This window comes from Condylura cristata, unplaced genomic scaffold (genome assembly GCF_000260355.1).
Source record: "Condylura cristata isolate star-nosed mole 26May11 unplaced genomic scaffold, ConCri1.0 scaffold00026, whole genome shotgun sequence".
In the NCBI taxonomy this organism is placed as follows: domain Eukaryota; kingdom Metazoa; phylum Chordata; class Mammalia; order Eulipotyphla; family Talpidae; genus Condylura; species Condylura cristata.
In genome coordinates, this window is record NW_004567127.1 from 18,050,181 (window position 1) to 18,072,446 (window position 22,266).

Sequence of the window (22,266 nt, forward strand, 5' to 3'; positions counted from 1 at the left end):
AGCCGATGACCTCGTAACCTCGGAGAGTACAAGAGGCCTGACCTCATCTGGTGAGGAAATCAAACTTCTCCAGCGTTTCACATCCAGAAATTCACGTTTAAGCCCGGGGGGTGGGGACGCAGAAGCTTGCACCTTCGCTTCCAAGAACCGGACTTCCGCCTCTGTCCCTAAACTCCGCCCAGCACTAAGCCCGCCCCGCGCAGCAGCCAATCCCAACCAAGCTTGAGTCTCTCCGGTACCCGTAGTGTATGAACTCTGACCGCTCCTCCATGGCTGCTGCAGGCAACTGCCGACAGCAGGCACGCGTCTTTTATTTGAATGTGGGGCGCTTCTATCCTAGCGGTAGCAGGGGTCGCAGTGGCCGTGTTACTGATACTGGCTGTACGATTGTGGAAGGTGCTTCATTCCTGGGCCTTTGAGTCGCGTGTGTCTGTCAGGCTCCTGGTGGTGGCCGGATCCGGTGAGTGTCAGGGCGGAGACTGTCAAGCGCCAGTCTCACTACAAATCCCAGAACACGCCGCGCGCACCTCGCGGGTCTCCTAAGCAGGTTTTGGACTTTGCCTGCTGAGAGTTGTAGTTTCTCTGAATTACCGGAACCGATTGGCCCAGTGGGGCCAACGTGCTGGTTTTTCCCCCGCAGCCCAGGAGCCTTTTAATAACAGAAGAGCAACTTTACGCTTTGTAATTAATTTTTTTCTGGCAGCATATGTTTTTCTAGCAAATGATGGATCAGAGTGAACAGAGGGCGCAGAAGCCTTTTAAATTGCTAACATTTTAAATTGCTAACAGTTTTCTTGTCTAAAAATTGCTTGGTAGGATTCATGTAGGTATTTAGTTTAGGAATCGCGAATACTACATCTGTGATACATGCATGAGGCAAAAATGAACTGTCAGATTTATAAATATACACAAATACAAAAAATATACACAATACAAAAAACAGTTATCTGCTAACCATGGAACAGTGCACACCTTAGATATCTGTCAGAGTATAACAACTGCCCCAGCCGGTAATTCACTGTCAATGGATAGGATCCAGCATTTCTGTCGGCGCGTATGATTTAAAATGTTAATAATGTGCATTCTGCGTATAATCTCCTGAAAACCCCCAGAGATTGCACCCACACAGAAAAAAAATATTGCTAGTATGAACAACTGTTTTAACTATATTCAATAATAATTCATTACTTTATTCATTTAACATATTTTGAGTTTTAGTTTTAGTCTATTCTCCCTAACAATAGGATCATCCAGACACTGTGCTCTGGAAATATGAAAATCAATAAATATTACTTCTCCTGGGGTGCTGACTGTGTCCCAAACACTGAAAGGCGTGTGAGGATACAGCAGTGAATGAAATGGAGAAAATAGGAAAACTGAAAGAAAGCAAAAAACAAAGTGGGTACTTGGCACAATAAGATAAATGCTATAATTGTGAGTATAAACTGCACAGTGGAAGACTTCAAGAAGGGCATCACGATCTGAACTTGAGTCAGGAAGCTTACTAGAAAAGTAATGTCTAAAATGGGACTTGAAAAATAAGGAACAAAAATAAGGAACACAGTCCACATCCTAAAAAGAGTTTTAAATCCTGCTCTCTGGGGCTATTAGCAGCAATCCACTACTCCATAGTTTGTAGAATTCAGACTACAGGCCTCTAGGTTAACATAATACTGAGTTGAATCACATCTCTGCCACTTATTAACTTGGTAGTCTTAGGCACACTAGCGTTTCTGAGTTTTTATTGCCACCATGAAAAATGTGGGATGAGAAGAAGTGAGGAAAGATGTTATGGAATAGTATTTAAAATGCTTAGCAAAGTGCTTGATATATAGTGATTATTTAAGAAACAGTACTATTATTAGTCCTGGCTACAGAGGGGTCTTCTAAAGTGTTTTTGAATGGAGAGTGACCCAATTAAATGTATCCCTCACAGAGGTGATTTAGCCTGCATTATCAAGAAAATGTCATGACAAAGAATGAGGTAAGGAGACAAACCAGAGCCCAAGAATAGTCAGGTAAGAGATTATGACAGTGTGATAGGTGTGGGGGTAGAGAAAAGTATATGTATTTTTAAAAAGATTTATTTATTTATGCATACAGAACTGGGTAAAGACCAGAGGTGCCGGGGAGGTGAGAGAATTCACCAGAGACAGAGTGAGGAGCAGAACAGGCAGATTGAGGTAGTACACTGCTGAGGGGAGAAGCAAGCAAGACAGGAGAGGTCTGCTACACCATGTAGGTCACTTCCCTGGCCAGGGATTGAACTGAAGCTGAAGTAGCTGTGGTTAGCTTCATAGTGCTGTGCTTTATCCTGTTGTGCCACGAGGGAGGGCCCAATATATGAATTTAAAATGAGATTTATGAACTAAAAATCACATAGGACTTGTAGATTGAAAGGGGGATCAGGGAAGGAAAGACTCAGGAATGATGCCCAATTTGTGAGTTAAGTTAATGGACAGATAGATGTTGGAGCCATTCACTTAAACAGTATTAAATTTAAATTGGAAATACTGGGAACTAATAATGGCAAATGTGTCCTCTGTCATTCAAACCATTCAGGGTAGAGAGAGGTCAAGGATCCCAAATGATCATTCAAGTCAAAGAAAGACCTGTAGTTAGGTAAACAGTTTAATAGTTCATGCCCAAATGTTGGAGGAAGCAGGCATTTTCAATGTTTATCTTGAATTTCAAAAGATGTTTAATCTTTAGATACCATAAAATATCATTTATCAACCAATTATGTTCAAAGAACATCAGTCAGAATTACTACTTTTCTTTGAGACACCATTTGATCTTCTTGTGCAAATTTTAGATTTAATATTGAACTCCCACCTGTCTGTTCATTCAGTAATGAGTAACTTCTATTTTCTAGGCTCTGGAGATAAAGGAGAAACAATAGCAAACAAAAATCCCTGTCTTCATGGTGCTTACCCTCTATTGGAACAAGTGTGGAGTAGGGATAGAGAGACAAAAAAACAAAACAAATAAACTGCATTGTAAATTATATGGTGATATATATTATGAAATAGGGGGAGGGAATTGCATCTTAGAATTGTCAAGGGAAGTTTCCCTAATAGTAGGGTGGCCAGAGTGACAATTAGATTATGTTGCTAGGGAGCAGGGAGGAGCAAATGAGATCTAGAGGTAATTGAGGAAGGGGCAGTTACAAGAAGCCTTTTAACTCTAACAGGATAGGGATGAAGGGAACAGACCAGGAAGCAATGGTCATAATCCATGTAAGAATGAGATGGAGTGGAGCAGATTAGTAGCAAAGGAGGTGGGAGAAGTGATTGGATTCTTGGTATGTATTTTTAAGGTAGAGCTGAAGATTTTGTTTCCAAAGAATATGTAGTAATAATCAAATGGAAAACAAAGTCCATCATTTCAATAACTTTATTCAGTAACAAGTTTAAATTTCCAAAGAATGTATTCAATGAGGGTTTCCTTGGGGGCGGGGGGAGTGTTCTAGAAGCATAATGGAGTTTTAATTTCAAGGGAAGGTGTTGTGGACATTAGCTTTTATCCTTGTTTCAACTGTGAAAACAAGTACCTACTTTGCTAACTGTCACACTTTTAAATCTAGAATAAAAACACTAAAATGAGTGTAAGTCAGATGTCAATTACTTGCCCCAGATGAGAAGGGTTGACAGGTTTTATGATGTAAGTATTGTTCTAATTCCTGAAAACTCACACTTATTCTATATAATTTCATTAATATATTAATTCCTTTTGGTATCTATATAGCAACTGTTCTCTTTCAACTCTAAAAAAATGTACCCTGTGGTAGAAAACACATTGTTAATTTGTGTTTGATCATCCATTGGTGTGTTCATTGTGTCACTATTGAAAGTTGTTCTTTATACACTAACAGAGATAGAGGTAGGTGAGATTTATAAGTAAGGGAAACAATGTGAGCAGAGAAAAGTAGGAGACAACAAATAAAATGAATACAGAGAATGTTCTGGATATCAACCTGGCGGAGGCCAAGCAATCAAACTAAATAGGTGTGACAGGCTCTTTGATCAAGTTTGGTTGCTTTGCTTAAATGGTATATAGTTAATATGAAAGGGAGATGATGTGGGAGTGTTTTTCCATGAAAGAACCTCAGTGAACACAGGTGATTTTTAAACACATGGTCTTGAAATCTAATTTTGGACACTGTACAGTTTCATAAGTTGAACATGCAGCTGTTTGCTGAAGCTGTACACCTGCAGTGTGCTGAGACCTTTATTAGGAGAAGGGCTTATGGTGGTCACCAAAAGGCCCCCTGAGGAAGGACCGAGCCCTGCGGGTCAGTGCTCATGGTTCCCTGAATGTTACTTTTTAACAAAGACATTTTCCATGACCGTCTTTCCATTTATTAACCTACATTCCTGACCATGGTTCATCCTCATCCTTCTCCCAAGAATCCTACTATTTCTTGAACACATAGCTCAGATCTTGCTGTCTCATGTCCTAATATTCTACCCCTCCTATGGCCTTCCTGCTCCCAGATATCTAGTAGTTTCACCTTTCAAGCCATCACAAGCCTTGACCAGGAATATCCCCTACTCTTAGGGCATTGATTTCTCATAACCATTTGCTTGGCTCCTCCGACCATTCCATTTTTCTTGTTTTCTTGCATTGTTCTCTATGTGTTTCTTGTTCCTCTCCCAACAGATTTCTTGATAATAGGAACTGTGTCTTGTACTTCTTTCACACCTACTGCTACTGATGATTGTATTTTTAGACATTTATTATCATCTTCCATCCTGTCAAAGTAGTACTTACACAAGGGCATTGCTTATTTCCAAATTTTCCTTCTGTTTTTTTTGGAGACTCCCAATCCACCATGATAGTATAACATGGTCAAATGGATGTGTCCATGGATGTGTTTTAATCATAAAACTTTCAATATTTTTTTCAGGTGGACATACCACTGAGATTCTGAGGCTGCTCGAGAAGTTGTCTGATGGTTACTCTCCTAGACATTACATCATTGCTGACACTGATGAATTGAGTGTCAAAAAAATTAAATCTTTTGAACAAAGTAGAGATAGAGATCCCAGTACCCAGGTATGTGGCAACTTCTATTTCTAATGTTATACATTTGTAAAACATTGTTTTAGTGTCCATTGAAACAATCCATGTACTTCAACACTGCCCACACAAGGCAGTCATTTTAATGTCTTTCTTCATTAACAAGGCTTTTTGCTGATAGACCATGTTTATTGTCAGTGATATATTTCTTTACTACCAAAAAGGTAAGAATTTCTCTAAAGTAAAACTTCAAATAAAAACTGGGTGTTTATTTTCCTATACATTTTATTCTTTCAAATAGAGGATATCATTTTTTAGTTGATCATATGAAAATTATTTTATTTATACTTACATAAAACATCTAGTTCATGTGCTTCTTGGCTCTTCAAGTAGAATTCTATCAATTCTGTATGTATTGAGAATTTGATTTATCTATGGTTACTTGTTCTTCATCATGTTTGTATCTACTGCTAAAATTATTTCTCTACATCTGGCTGCTCACTTAAAAGGGCTACGAACTGAGCCCCAGCTATTCTGACTTTCAGATGTAGGGATCTATTGATGTGTGGAAGTATCAACAATTTGTTGTTCCTTTGCACATCTTCCTCTGAAACACCAGGCACTCCATCCCGTCCCAGTTCCTGGCCTAATTGCCACTTCCTCCCCCCTCTCCATGCCTCATCTCTCTGCTCCCATTTCAGTTTCAAGTTGGGATTTCCTTCCTTCCCAATCCAGATAAAATAATATTTGTTCTATTTTTTGCAATATTTTTATCTGTTTATAGAAGAAGGGTTTTCAAGTTAGTTTATATCAAGATTGTGTCAGAACCAAAGTCAAATCCATTTTCTAATTAAAGCCATAATTTTAATACAGCTTCTATAAGATGTTTATGCCAAGCTCTTGGTGTAGTGTCCCACCCATCCATTTTTCCTCGCTTTTTCTTTCAACATAAGTGTACAGGAATTTTCATTCCTGTGGTTAAAGGTCTTGTCTCTTTATAATTTACTTAGTTTTTTGGTTTTTTTTTTCCCCAGTTTCTTCAGTGAGCCAGAAAATCTGTACCACTTGAAAGCATTAACAGTGTGCCTGGGCAAACTGTTAGCCACATCACTCAGAGGTCTTTAGGAATAAAAGTTCATTGCTTTATACTTGGTTCTGTTAAGATGACAAAACCCATATTTTCAACACAAAAATGTGAAGACCTTCTGAGACGTCAGAAGATAGACATTCCAGTTGTTAATTGTTTAGAGTTACCCAAGTAGCATGGGAGTTTTCTGTTTTTTCTTTTTCTTTTTTTTTTAAGTAACATTGGTTACTTAAAACATTATATGGTCTCAGGTATACAGACTTACATATCAACCTCCGAATATAATACCATATGCTAGTCAACCCCAAGTTCAGAATTTCTTCCATCACTATACAGTTGATCCCATTTACCCAAACTGCCAACCCCTTCCCTTCTGGTAGCTAGTATTTTGTTCTTAAGAGTTGTTTTTTGTTTGGTTTTATTCAGTCACATATTTTGTTCCTTTATCTGCCCCATATGAGTGAAATCATCCAGTATTTGTCTTTCTCCTTTTGACTATATCACTTAGCATAATGCCCTCGAGGTAAATCCATTTTTGTTGCAAATGACAAGATTTCATATTGTGTGTATATACCACATCTTTATCCAATCATCTGCCTGTGGGCACTAAGGTTGTTTCTAATTTCTGGCTATTCTGAATAATGCTGCAATAAATGTGGGAGGGTGTGCATAGAGCTCTTCTTAGTGTGTTTGCATTCTTTGGATAAATGGTCAGCAGTGGGATAGCAGAATCATATGGTATTTCTTTTCTTAATATTATGAGAAATCAACTTACTCTTCTCCATGATGTCTGCAGCAACTTATATCCCCCCAACAGCATTTTCCCCTTTTCTCTGCATTTTCAGCAAAATGTGTTGATCCTGTCTTTTTTATAATTATCCTTCTAGCAAGTATGAAGTGATAGCTCTGTGGATTAGGGTTCTCTATGTATATAATCCTATCCTCTGCAGATAGTAACAGTTTTACTCTTCCTATCCTATTTGATACTTTTTATTTCTTTTTTCCTATCTAATTGCTCTGCCTGGGAATTCTAATACTATGTTGAATAATGGTGATGAAAATGGGCATCTTTGTCTTGTTCCTGATCTTATTGAGACTGATGCTAACTGTGGGATTGTCATATGTGACCTTTTTTTGCTGAGATGTACCAGGTCCTTTCTTTCTGGTCGCATTTTACTAACAGCTTTTTATCATAAAAGGGTATTAAATCTTGTAAAATGTTTTTTCTGCATCAATTGAGATGAACATGTAGTTTTTATCCCTCCTTTTATTGGTGTATATTACATTAATTGACTTATGTATATTGAGACCCCCCTGCAGCCCTTGGAATAAGTCCCACTTGATTATAGTGTGTGATCCTTTTAATATATTGTTAAATTCAGTTTGCTAAAATTTTGTTCAGGATTTTTGCATCTTTGTTCATCAGATAGTGCTCAGAAATTTTCTATTGATTGCTAAATAACTTATAATAAGAAATTATGGAACAATTTTCTAAATATTTTTCTTTGTAGAAAAATATTTAAATGCTTGCATTGGTCTATTTATTTTAGCTGTATAGCACAGCTTTTAAGCTAAATTTTAAATTAATATGATTTGTTAATAATTAATGATAGAGTTCAAATACTTTTGTTGCAGAAACTTCAAATTTCTCCTGATTGTTTTGATTCAAGGTAATTTTTAAATGATACTTAAAATATATCTGTATAAATATGTGCATATGTATATATAATTCACATGTTTGTAATTGTGTAAGAGTGAAGAGAAATGATTATTCCTGTTACACTATTAGCCTATATTTCTCTCAGTAGATTTTGCTAGCTTTTTAGGAAAAACAGGTTTCCCTTGAGAGAAATATCTCAGTTCCGCTCAATACAGCAAATGAGATGAGAAAAATGAGGAGTTAGAAAGCTAAGCAAAAACAAAAACAAAACCAAAAATGAATATTTAACTGTGAAATTACTTATATGAAGAGATCTTAGGAAGTCTTCTAAAGAAAGTGTAATTTCCACTGGGATTAGTTTTAAAGAGTAGCTAAAGTCATATCCTCCAGAAAAATTGCATAGTAACCTTTCCAAATGGGAACAATTACCAGAGTTATATAAAGTTAAACAAAAAATCACACTAAAACTTTCTTTCTGGAAAGTCACAGGCTCTTTGTTGGCCTGTGTTTTAGTAGGGACATTTACCCAAGGGAGATATGGAAGGAAATGAGGCCCAGATATTGCACTGAGGATTTTGGTTCATCGTTTTATTTGCTTCTGTATTTGAGTCTTATCTGTAAACTGCCTCCCTTGACAACTGTTACTCTTTGTGACTTCTGTTAGAGCGTGAGTTACCAGCTTTAGATAGTATCAATAAAATAAAAAACTCAGTGAGACTAGAAAAAGACATTTTCAAAAATTGTATGTAAAACTGGAGTTGTGGGCCCTCCCCGGTTGCTTAAGGAGTTAAAGCACAGCACTGCAAGGCTAGCAGAAGCCACTTCAGCACCAGTTTGATTCCCAGCTGAGAAGGTAACCCACATGGCGCGGCAGACCTCTTCTGACCCGCCCACTGCTCCCCTCAGCAATGTACTTCATCACCTGCCTATTCTGCTCCCGACTCTGCCTCTGGTGAACCCTCTCACCACCTTTGCACCTCTGGCATGTACCCCAGGTCTGTATGTATAAATAAATCTTTAAAATAAAAAATAGAGTCAGCTTTGTTTGTATATAAAGTAAAAGGAGGGGTTTCTGAAATTGATTTAAGGGATTAAAAAATTAGAGACAGGGTCCTCCCTGGTGGTGCAGTGGGTTAAAGCACAGCACTAAGAAGCTAAAGCCACTTCAGCATGAGTTCGATCCCCACCCTGGCGGAGCAGGCCTCTCCTTACCCGCCCACTGCTCCCCTCAGCAGTGTTACTTCATTGTCAGCCTGTTCTGCTCCCTACTTTGTCTCTGGTGAATCCTCTCACCACCCTGCACCTCTGGCCTGTACCCCAGTTCTGTGTGCACAAATAAATAAATCTTAAAAAAAATAATTAGAGCCAACCTATTGCTTCTGGGTCACTTAACCAGATTTCCTATTACTTTATAATTTAGTTTATAATGTTTACCAAGAAAGATCATTTGTTTATTCATTTATAGAAAACACTGAGTATCAATTCTGCATAAAACTCTGCTTATGTTAGCATATCTTTTTTGAATATGCCTCACAAGGAGCTATAGCAGGATTGTAAGTGTTTTTCTGTTTATACTACTCTCTTCTATTATTTCTGAAGTTTATTTCATATATTTTTTTGTTCCTTAATTCAAAACTTTAGATAGTAACGTATATAATTTAAAAACAAAACAAAACAAAACAAAAAAAACAAAACTTCCCTGTCGCCACCCAGACCCCATCGCTAGGGGGCGATACTGTGCCAGTTGAGATCCACCTTGCTGGTGCACTTTTCCTCCAGTTTCTAATGCCCATATAACAAAATACAATGGGTTACATATGAGCATATGACGATAATCACTTAACAAGTTGGGGGGGTTGGGGGGAGGTTGGAGGTGCATAGCGTGGCTAGTTTATAAATCATGGCTAGTTTAAAAACCTATCTATTTTCTTCAGCTTTTTTCTGTTTAACTCTCTACCTTGCTGGCTTTCATGTGGGATGTGGAGGTCTATCTTGTACTGTTTAATGCTTCCATAGCAGCCTCCTATACTGCTGGACCATTGCTTCTCTCTGTTTGCGGTTTTTCACTAAATATTAGTCTACAACAATTCTTGTACTTCTACATATTCTGCAAGTATTCTTAGAACTTTCCTAGTGTTCACAATGCAGGTGTCACTTTTGATTAGAAAAACGGTGAAAAAATAACCCACATCAAATAACTTGCTGACATGAAAGGACATGTCAGCTCAGCCCTTTCTAAGTATTGCACTCTGCTGGGTTGTTTATTGAATCCCTGTTTTGAAGTAACAGAGTAAGCATATACAGACTATAAGTAGAGACGAATGTACTAGACTGTGGTGACTACAGAAAGCCTCTCTGCCCTCTCTTCATACTTTTCAGCAATTGGCTCAGACCAAACAATGCTGAGGGCCTGTCAGTGCAACTCTGCACATCCTGCGCTTGCTGTGGACTCTGCTCCTTTTCTCTGCAGCAAATGTGTACCCATGGCTCCCATTTTATAAGGCTAAAACACTGCATTTCAAAACAACCCGTTCTTCAAACATTTTTGCTGGTACCTTAATATGAAAAAGGGTACTTGGAACCAAAGCCAATGTCCATTCTTTCTCCCTCCAATCAGAACCAAATAAGAATACCTGTCATAACTCATACTCTTTTTTGGGGGGCCCCAACTCAGTGAAATAAGAGGAATAAATATTGAAATAGCAAAAGCAAAGTCATATATTCTATAAGGATGTTAGAAACAAAAATCAGCTAACAAGCTAACAGGAAAGAGTCAGCTGAACATGCAATACAAGCTGAACATGCAAAACTCAGTTACTTTCTTCTGTCAGCTCTAACTGATAGATAAGAAAATGAGAAAAAGGCCTTGAATATTTAACCTCTGAATAAATGGGAAGGATCTTGAATAAAGAAAAAACAACCAAGATGGGCCCAATAGTGAAATATTTTTGAGAGATATTACATATGATGTGAATCAATACAGAAATGTGTTTCTGACATTTAAAAATGTGTAAAACTATATATTTAAAACAAAACTTTGTTTCCAAATGTTTAATGTAATAGCAGTGAGATTTCTGTTTTCACTTTTTTTAAACATTGTTTATTCAACCATAAATATTTGCTTTCCATTTGTCAGACATTGCTATAGGCAATGAGAGCCACCAAAGAACAAAATAGACCAGGAGTACTTTTGCTGTCGCGGCACTTACTCAACTCCAGCTGCATCAAGAAGACACTCAGTATTAGATCTAGTGGATAAGAAAATCATAAAGCTTGTCAGGACATAACTGATGTTAGGAGAGGCTTATAGGGGAAAGGGGGACTGAGGCCTCTGAGCAGGGGACCTTTGAGCAGTTGCTCAAAGGACCTTGAAGAATATGTCACCCCTGAGAAGAGCATTTCAGGTGGAGAGAAAAAAGCCAGAGAAGACATTCCTGGGTGTTGGGAGAAATAGGGTGTTCTGGTGGCAGGAACACAGTGGAGAGAGACACAATGGAGAGAAGAGGGGAGGGTGGGACAGGGACCCACGCATATGTCTGTCCTCTATACTCTGAGGAAAAACTGGGCGCTGTTGGAATGTTTTGCTCAGAGGAGTAACTTAATCCAACTGCTGTTTTAAATAGACCATTCTGGAAGCTATCTTACAAATAGACTGGAGGGCCCAGTTGGGAGATTGTTAAAGCAAACCAAGCAATATATAACATGACTTGCACCAGTAATGGTAGACATAGAGGGATGTAATTGGATTCTCTATATTTTTTGAGTGCAGAGTTAATAGAGTTTCCTGACAGGCTAGATATGGGATGTGAAGAGAGAAATCAAGATCATCCAAGCTTTTGGTCTAAGCACTTGTATGAATGGAGTTGCCATTTCGGATGACTGTGAGTGAAATGTAACTATCTCTGTGTGTTTATACATAATGCTCCAAAGTGCCCAGAAGAGTCAATAGCTTCTACTGGGGGAACCCAGACACACCCTGGGATTCAGAGACCATCCAGCCCCCTTGCGCCACACCAAAGTCATTTCCTAAGTCCTATACATTTGCACTCATTCTCATTTCCTTTCTTCCCCCAGCCTCTCTCCCTGTCTCTCCTTTTCCCTCCTCTCCTCCTCACCCTCCCCCAAAATGCCCTTCTGGCTTCAGAAATGGTCCTGGGAAGGAAAAACTATTGTTCTGTCCAGTGCAGCCTCCCCAACCCGTGTCATCCCCACTCATTGCCAGAAGGTGGCAGTGTGCTGCCGAGCGCTGCACTGTTGCGACCTGAGGTACTTTGCAGAAGCAGGAGAGGGCTGAACTTGAGAATGGCCGACAATGGAGATTTCTGATATATTTTACCAACTGTCTGGAGAAAGATGAGGAGAGGTTGTCTCCACTTCGTCTTTAGAAACATTTTTGTATCCTTGTTAGGGATGGTTTCCCTCTCCTGAGTTTGAAAGGAGTTTTTATGGCTTTAGAATGTCTTTCCACTAAGAGAGTGTATGGTTTTATTAGAAATCTTTATTCACCAAAAGTCATGTTGAGGTTACAGGCATTGATGTGTTTGTTTTACATATTCTATTTTGTTAGGGCAGAACAGCTCTGTAGGAACTTAGCCTTCCGCAGGGTAAAATTCTTGAAAAAAAAAAAAAATGGATCTTGATTGAGTAGTTTTTGTGTGCAAAATTTGGACTTACGTTGTATGAAGAATGCAAAGTATGGAAAAGAAATTGCCCTTTTGCCTCAAGTTTTGGACGCAGTTGAAAAGGCAGCGCAAATTCTGAAAATCGTCATGGCTGATTAATAAAAGTGTTGCTGGACAGTACTACAGGATAAAAAAATAAAAATCTTTGGAGCCTGGAGTGCTGGGTAAGATTCAATTCAAGACTACCTGTAACCAGTTAGACTCCCAGGCCTTCTATCCTCCCCAAGATTTGCCCACTGGAAACTAAAGAATCCCAAGCCAAACTGTGGTTGGAGTGAAACCTTGTGTTGAAAACAAAGGGATTAAGGAGAGTGGCTGACAGGGGAAGCCCTTGCCCCTCTTGAGCCTACCACTTAGGTCTCCCTTGTGAACCACTCACAGGTTGTATTATTTCTCCCTCAGGCTGGAAGGTGAAGCTTAGCTTTGAAGAACTGGTTAGCTCAGGTGACGAGAACCATAGTTCTGATACTTGTGATTTCCCCAATGAAATGGTCAAGCCCTGACTTTATCTTCCACTTTGTAAGGGCCACCCAGCACGTGAGTTTCCAGTTTCCCTTTTAATGCTTCCAGGGTGAATACACAGTGGTAGCCATGGGGTGTGGCGCAGAGGACTCAGCTCCCAAAGGGCATTACCACAGCGGCCCCAGAGCTGGAGCATTACCTGAGGAGGTGCCCACTCAGGCAAGTTCCACGGAGAACTTCAAAATCCGCGAGCATGTATACATGCATGTTTGGTGTCTGCAAAGGACAGTAAGAGCTGCAGACTAGAGCTGCCCTGAGGGCGGTGGCTTTCCAAGAACTTTGGGGACTTTGAGGAGGTGAAACAGCCTGAGAAAAAGGAAGTTGGAACTCGAAGCACATGTTCAGACGACTGGAGGGTGTGTTTTGACAAGAATTGTGACAGGAGGTTGGGAAAGACAAGGAAATATTTCAATTTTAGAAACCTGAGATCAACTTAGCGTGTTTTCAGTTGCAGAAGGGATTTAAGTGAGCTGACACGTTGTTAAGATTTACAGAAAGGGTGTAGGGGTTCTCGTTGAGTGATGAAAATGGTTAATTTTTTGTTTTGGACTTTGCACATTTCCTGTACTTCGAAGGTTACACTTGAAAAGATGAAAGTTATTTTTTAGAAACAAAGCTCTGAGAAGAGATAGAAAACTCAGTGGAACAAGTAACCTATTGATAGGAAATGTTTCTTATGTTTCTTTTCTAAATAGCCCAAACATATCACAGGTACCAATACTTAGAGACAAAAATACTTGTATCTTGGAAGCACGTTTGTTTTTCTATAACTTTAATAGACAGGGATTCTTTGTTTGCCTCTCTTAGCATATAAGTACGTGTGAATCCTGACCATGTGCTGGTGACAATCCCACTGAAACTGACAGGTTTCCGTCTAACAACACCTACTGTTTTCCACAAGGTGGGGTGCTAACTTCACACGTTGGACTGAAATTGTATGTTACTTGCTGAGATTTCTCAACTGAATTCATTTGGTATCCCAAGCAATTCTAAAAGAAATTAACTTATATCATCGCAGTGATGGGGTTTGTTTCCATTTGTAAATTCTGCCTTACAACTCGTGGTTTTACATAATTAAATTTTTGGAGTGCAACTAAATATATATAAACATATGCATTTTCCTTCTATGAACCTTAACTATATGCAATTATAAGTAAAATTTAAAAAATAAACGCTCTAATTTGGAGGAAGATCTATTTAAATGAGTGGAATTGTTGAATGAGGAAATATTTGTCACTCATTACAAACTGAGATCCTGAAGTTGCTCTTTTAGTGAGTAAATGATTACTTTCAAAACAACATATTAGATAAATATATACATGGTTCTAAAGTATTTTATAGTTTAATCTCAAATTTCTTCCTAAGTCTTAATTATGCCCTTCTCCATCTCTGCAACACAGGCTTATTAATTTAATCTTTTTTTAATCAGATTCTGAATTGATGGAGCTGAAATAACTGTGGGTAACATATTGCTGTTATTTTAACCTTCTGGTAATTTAATCAGAGCCCTATGCCAGTTAAATCTGTATGGATTCTTACAACAAGAAGAGGCAGTAACATTTTACAATATGGTGCTGTCATTTCTGCATTTTAAAATAAATCAAAGACATTTTAATAACTGATATTTGAATTTCAACATTTGCATGGCTAGTATCATTTACTTAAGCCATACTAGTAATGTGGACCTAAACATACTATAATTTGTCTTTTGTTGTTGTAAAATCAGGACATGGCTTGTTTCCCTTTGATCTTACCTTTTGCACAAATAGAGAATCTTTTAAAAAATTAATTTTTTTCTTTTTAAAATAATTATTTTTGCATCATTCTTCATTTTGTACATTTTTTCATCTCCATCTCAATCCCTGTGGGCTTCCCACCACCAATATTCTTTCTTTTAGTCATGAAGTTCCAGGAGTAATTCTGAAACTTGGTTGTTATAATCATACCAGTGACAGCATGACCCCAAGCCCTTTCAGGTGTGAGTGTGACTAGTGTTATACTCAGGATTGGCTGAAGAGCTGAGCCTGGGAAGGGAACAGCCACGGAGTCGTGGGTGCACAGGGCTGCTCCCTTGGCCTTCAAGGCCGTCATAGAGGTCACTTCATGATACAGAAAAGACCATGAAGAGAGATGGGAGTGAAGGAGCTCTGGATCCTAACCCTGTCACCTTGGATGACTCGACCTCTCTGCAGTTCAGTTTCTCACTGTGAAACAAGGGGACTGGCTGGAATTAGAAGGTTCTCAGTGATCCCCCATGATGCCAAGTCTGACTTGACCAGAGTGAGCAAGGCTGCTGCTCCAGGCCACCCCCACCCCCCGTAGGATTTGCCAGCAGCTGCCTCAAATCTGGATTTCTGAATTCTGCCTTTTCCTATACATTCCTAATTGCCTTGTTCTGTCCAGTATCTGTCAGGTCAAAACATTGCCACAGTTCGAGAGAGACCCCTAGCTGTTCCATTTCAAACTGAAATGTTCTGTCACTTAGAAGTGATTTTACTAACACACAAAATTATGCTCCAAACCAGACCATGGTGAATGATGATAATGCCCTCAGCCTGTTTTCCCTCTTACTATTTCCCAGCTGTAAACCTAAGTCACCCCAAACTCTCCAGCCTCTTCAGACATCCCACTTGCCCTGTTATTCCTTATGCTACAGGTATCTTGTAGGCCTTCAACATCATTTTCCCAGCTACTTCAGAGATCTACCAAATGATGTTCCCTCTCTGGTTGAACATCACCCCCCCGCTCCTGCCACCCCCCCCCACCCCCACTCCCCCTTTCTGTCCCTTCTCCTCAAATGATGAGGAATGGCCAGAGTTGTTTTCTCAGATGTAGATCTGGTTATATGATGCTTCCTTTCTAACATTCTTCAGTAGCTCCTCATTGTCTTTCAGATACAATCTAGTCTTTTCTTTAGCTTCACTTGGCTCCCTGCAGTGCTGCCTCCAGCAGTTCCAAACTCTCCTCCCAGGGTAACAAGGGTCAGTAGTACCTCCTGGCCAAACTTCTTTGTAGCAAACTAAGGAAGAAGAGCTCTTCCAGTTGGTGAAGAGAGAGATGATGCTTCTTTCCTTCATTAGTCCCTGCGAATATCTCCTGTCTGCTGGTCTCCAGTTGGGTTACATTCCAGACCTGCAGCTAGTCCCCATGGCCAGGGACAAGAGGTATTCCATTACGCACAAGCTACTCCAGGCCAACTCTTAGAAGTAAAAATTAGGGGTAGAGGAAATGGGGTATAATCTGACGAAAACTATTTGGCTGAAAACATGAATGGAGTAAGTTACCCAAAGGAAAAGTGGGCGATAGGTGACAAAAGAAAGGCACAATAAAAGACAGAAGAGTGAACTAATGTTCACTAAAAAGGGCTTAGAAGTCTTTTGGATCATGGGCCCTACCTGGTGGCGCAGCAGGTTAGGGCGTAGCACTGCAAGCTAACCATAGCCACCTCAGTGTCAGTTCTTCCCCCGGCCCTGGAGATGATCCATATGGTGCAGCAGACCTCTCCTGTCTCACCCACTGCTCCCCTCAGCAGTGTACTTCATCAGTCGGCCTGTTCTGCTCCCCACTTTGCCTCTGGTGAATCCTCTCACTGCCCCTGCTCCTCTGGCCTGTGCCCCAGTTCTATATGCATAAATAAATATTTAAAAAAAAAATCTTTTAGACCAGAGTTCCATAATTGTTTCAAATACAAAATACAAGCTTCTTTTTTGACTTCCCTGAAGCCTGTGGCCTTCAGCAAAGACAGCTCCGTAAGGTAAAATGAGAGTTGGCTGCAGCCAGGCACCAGGCCAGAGCCAGCCTGTCATAGACAAATCACTCAAGATTCAGCTGTAGGATCTCAGTGACTGGTTGAGGACTCCTAATCTCAACAGACTTCCTTGTCTGACAGTGAGAGACTGGAACCTCACTCAGAGAGGCTGCCTCAGTGAGGTGACAGAGCTGGTTACCAGCAGAACCCATTGCTCCTCTGCTAGGTCATCATTGCACTTCATCCATTACCATGAAGTGAGCAGCACATAGTTGAATGATAGGCATATAAACACTTTTTTTGGTGATAAATCTTGGTCATCTTGATTATAGAATAATTGAACTATCCGACATTTTTAAAATAAATAAATATAGATACACACACTTTGCATTACTAAAAAATAGTTACGTAAGAAAACTGAAACCACTTTTGGTTGAATGAAATATTGCCATTTTAGTTTTGTCTTGTTTCCAAGATCCTGCAATAGTGTGGCATTCGTGAAATAATAAACGTATTGTACATTTCAGTGTGTGGTAACAGCAAAGAATGACTTCATAGACCACTTAATCTGCTCTGTTGTGGTTTATGATGCCATCTGGATTCCTTCGTGAAATTATTTCCATCTAAATCACTATAAACTTCTATTTAGTTTGTCACAAATCTAAAGCCAGATATGTTTGTGGTTTTTAGCAATGATGTAATTCTGGAAGATACTTTGAAAGTTACATGTTGTCATATGTGATTAGTATTTAACTCAGTGTTCCACATAATTTCACAAGCGAGAAGTCTGAAAAAATACATTTCTCCACTTTATTATTTTAATATTTCAAACATCCTACGTCTCTTCTCCATCAGTCAAGTATGTGTGTGGGAAACCTGGAGACTGTCAGGTCATCCACAGTGCTAAGGGCCGGTCCCTGCCATTTCTTAGTTAGGCAGCTATCTAGACAGCTAGAAAGAAAGTTGCACTGGCTGTATGACAGAGGAAGAGAGAGGCATATGTTTTTATCTTCACTATTACTAGCAACTATGTGCAAGAGATTGCATCATGTACAGGCCAAGCACATACTGCAACACAAGCACACTGAACTGCACAGAAAGAAAAGATCCACTAAACATACTTTCTAGGCATATATACTCAGTTAAATGCCAGGTAAAAACAACAGTAAAACGATTGAACTTGCCAGAAGGAACTTGGGACCTAAGGTTCTACAGAGAAAAAACTGAAAATTTCTCAGACCCTATGTTTTTATTCCAAATTTTCCCTAAAAAGGCTGAGGGCTGGAGAGGGAATCTTTAGTGACAATGGAAGGCGGAGCTTGTGTGGAGAACCAGGCAAAAAGGACAAGGAGATTGGAAGAGGTTGAGAACTCAGTTCCCATAAACAGGAAGGGACAACAAGTGTTCTGGGTAGGAATCTGTAGATACGTAAGGTAGATGAGTTAAGACGTGGAAGGGAAAGGAAAAGGGTCAGAATTGGCTGTACAAAGAGCAGTGGGGGCAGGAAGCTTCCCTCTGGGAAGGGAGTTCTGCTTATGTGTCCAGCTGGAGGGTGCAGAAACACGCACGAGGTCTGCAGGGGTGAGCGCACAGAACATCTTGGGACACACGAAGACCTGGGTTCAGGTGATGGCCCTACCGCATCCTGTCACCTTGGAAAAGTTCAGATTCCTCATCCGTGAAGTAAGAAGGTTGGGTTAGTTGGTTTCTACTATTTTGTAAGGTAAAGAGACAGCATCTACTTAGTATAGACCACAGACTAGACTTCTAGAAACTTCTAGAAATGATAGTCATTTACTCATTCTGCAAATATTGACTGAGCACCCATAATATGTGAAACATCAGTCTGTACACTAAAATTACAGCAGTGAATAGGATGAGATCCCTTCTCTAAGGGAATTCATGTACTGGGGAAGGAGGGAAACAACAATCAAACATAAATGAATGAGCTAATTTGAGGTACCTTCCTAAATGCAATGAAAATGGCAAAATAAGATCATTATTGGGGGAGGGGCTGGTGATAGAGAACTGAATCCTCCGAGGAGAAAACATTCAAGCCTAATTTGTAGACTAAAATTAGGCTATGAAGTAGCCTAAAGGCAAAGCCAAACTATCTGAATAAACCAAAAAGTCCTCAGGTAGAAATGCATTTGACACATTCAAGTGGCAGAAAGACCAGTATGGCTGAGAATAAGCAAGGAATCCCAAGTGCAGTGGCTAATCTTTGAGGATTTTTTTTTTTTTATTTATTTATTCATACAGAACTGGGGTACAGGCCAGAGATGCGGAGGGTGAGAGGATTCACCAGGGACAGAGTGGGGAGCAGAACAGGCAGATCGACAAAGTACACTGCTGAGGGGAGCAGCGGGCGAGTCAGGAGAGGTCTGCCACGCTATGTGGATCCCCTCCAGGGCAGGCGGGGATCGAACTCATGCAGAAGTGGCTTAAGCTTCTTAGTGCAGTGCCCTTTGGAGGATTGTTTTTAAAGATTTTATTTATTTATGCATAAAAGAACTGGGGTACAGGCCAGAGGTGCAGGGGCAGTGAGAGGATGCACCAGAGTCAGAGTGGGGAGCAGAACAGGCAGATCCAGTGAGACACACTGCTGAGGGGAGCAGCAGCAAGACAGGAGAGATCTGCCATGCCATGTGGGCCAGCTCCATGGCTGAGGATCAAACTTAGCCTGAAGTCGCTGTGGATAGCTTCATAGTGCTGTGCTTTAACCCCTTGCACCACCAGGGAGGCGCCGGTCTTTGGAGGTCTTTAAGAGAACACTCTGTTGATTCTCTAGAAGATAAACTACAAGGGAACAAGAGAAGCAGTGGCAAGTGAGAGCCTATTGTAGAAGCAATGGTGAGAAAGGGTGAATCTTTGCCCCCGGAGGTAGCAGGGACATCAGGGATAAGTGGAGAGACAAGGAATGTGTATAGAAGTTTTGGAAGGACACATGGGAGCAGCCCCCTAGCCCTGTCCCTGCCAACCCCTAATAGATCTTCACGGTCATCATAACATGCAGGAAATCTATTTATGATCAATTCTCCTCTCCATTTGACTTCTTGCTTGGGAATGCAGGATTGGTGTGTTTGGTGGTCATGCTATACTTTAGTTTTGAGTTGTTACAGTGAATAGAGGAGCACTAAACAAGTGTATTTCTTGGCTCCAGTAGAATGGATTTTGAACCATTTTAGCTGCCTCGCTGTCTCTGAAGGGATGAACTTTCTCTGGATTGCTATGCAAATCCATGAAAGCACTGATGTCGTCCTATAATTACTCCTGAACCAAAGTTGGGTCTGGGAAAAGAGCAGGAGGTAGACAATGCTGAATGAAGCATCCTTTATGCCCTGCCTCCCATTAGTAGAACATGAAAGAGGGCCTGGGACAGTTCCCTCAAGGCAAAGGTACAAACTAACAAAAACAATATGTGTGTAAAGCTGCCTTCATTTGGTTTTCTCCAGCAACCACAATCCCTGGAAATGCCTGGCTAGAGGTCATGGCCAGACCTGAACCATGGCTCTCTGAAACTGTATCCCGTTCCTTTGTCTTCAAAGGAACTTTTGTTAAACCCAAACACAAACCTTCTATTGATGATTTTTCCTCACTGATTTCCTTATATATTTGACTATTTTCTAAGACTGTGTAGAGTAATAAGAATTCCCTTAAGATTTGCCATATAGCCTGGCTGTCAGTGTTTCTTCCAGGTGACAGGACATCAGACTCTGCAGGTCATGATAGCTAATCTGAGGGGCCTGTTTCTGTCAAGACGGCCCCAAGTTCCCGTCCACTTGCCTGCAAGCCTGTGTGGCAAGTGTAGAGCAGAAACCATTGACACAGACTTTTCCAAGCAGTTTTAAGTGCAGAATGGGATGCACTGTTCCTTACATCTTTGCATTCATACCTCAAAGCCTGCAGTCTCGCCTCTCTCATGGACCCATTTACTAGGGAGAGAACTCATGAGGCTGAGGAGAGAACTCATGAGGCTGAGATATTCTTGTGGCCCTTGCCAGTTTCACAGAGGGGGGTCTCGGCGGTCTACCTAGGATGCATTTAGGGAGGCGATGTTTGTGTTTGATTCCTTCTCATTTCCCTCCTTATCCTGAGCCCTTCTGGCTTGGTGCCTACTCTTAGATTTCACTTTTTTTTTTTTAAAGATTTATTTATTTGTGCATACAGATCTGGAGTACAGTCCAGAGGTGCAGGGGCGGTGAGAGGTTTCATCATACACAGAGTGGGGAGCAGAACAGGCAGATTGACAAAGTACACTGCTGAGGGGAGCAGCGGGCGGGTCAGGAGAGGTCTGCCGTGCCATGTGGTCACCTCCGGGGCAGGCAGGGATCGAACTCATGTGGAAGTGGCTTTAGTTTCTCAGTGCTGTGCTTTAACCCGCTGCGCCACCAGGGAGGGCCACATTTCACTTTTAACCCCAGGAGTTTTGTTCAGTTCCCACATTTATTGAGTAACCGTCATAAATAAGGTCCTAATTGTGTACTCTGAAATTAAATCCTTATTGTCCTTTCTATATCCTCAGTCTAAGTACCTCTCAGCTAGGTGACAGGTAGACTGAATTAGTTTATACCAACATGCAATAACATACTGTATGGTTCATTCAATAAATAGACATTGAGCAGCACTGTACACCAAATTCTCCTTCAGGCACTGAGAGTGCAGTGATTTAAGTCCCTGGTCTCCTTGGATAAGTTTGTGGTAACCTGTGTGGTAACCAGGGTCTAAGAAATCCCCAGGGACTTTCAAATATTCTAATAGCTCTGTGTGTTGTGTGTGTGTGTGTGTGTCCAGTAGGTTAATTTGAAAACATAACCCCAGGGTTGGTAAGGGAGAGAAAAGAGTGCTTGTACCTGCAGCAAGGGGCAGGTTAATCAGTAAAAGAGCCTTAGCAGACCACTGATCTGCCTAAACATAGGAGGCGCGTGGTGGAAGCTTGGATGGAATCTCTTCTGGGTGGAATTTCCAGCTACCTGAACTTACTATCAAAAAATAATGTGGGAAGATGTGTCTGGGACTTGGGGCAGTATAGTGGAGAGCCATGTCAACTGTCCTGTCCCTGCTTTCAGTCAAGGTTGAGACCCCTTGATCCGCATACACCCCTCCCCCCAAGCTGATCAGCAACTTGCCTTTTCCCTGTTGGTCATGAGGGTAGACTTCCAGCTTGGCTTTCTTCCTCCCTACCACTTAAACTCTCTTCCTTGGTGGCTGCACATTCTCCCATCACATCACCTCAGGCTGCTCTGATAAATATCCTTTATAACTTGAAGTAGCCACTTCTTGCTCTCCCCAGTGAGCAGCCATATACTTTAGCATTGAAAACAGGGCACTTCTAAAAGCAGAAGGGGCACTGTTAAACATTATGCTGGGACTGTGGGCCTAAACTGAAAATGTCTTCTGCAAACTGGGGGATTGGCCACAGCAGGATGTGGTCATGGCCCACTTATTTCGTTTTCTCCAGCAACCACAATCCCTGGAAATGCCTGGCTAGAGGTCATGGCCAGACCTGAACCATGGCTCTCTGAAACTGTATCCCGTTCCTTTG

At 40.7% G+C, this 22,266-nt stretch overlaps 1 protein-coding gene across 1 annotated transcript in view; it reads left to right on the forward strand.

Moving 5' to 3' along the window:
- Positions 1 to 259: 259 nt before the first annotated feature.
- The window catches only part of ALG14 (ALG14, UDP-N-acetylglucosaminyltransferase subunit), a 73,048-nt gene continuing 51,041 nt past the window's right edge, over positions 260 to 22,266 (forward strand). Inside the window, exons 1-2 of the mRNA XM_004689518.2 lie at positions 260 to 460; positions 4,910 to 5,058. Coding sequence (XP_004689575.1) covers positions 319 to 460; positions 4,910 to 5,058 — 291 coding nt within the window. The 5' untranslated portion in view covers positions 260 to 318. The remainder of the gene's footprint in view (positions 461 to 4,909; positions 5,059 to 22,266) is intronic.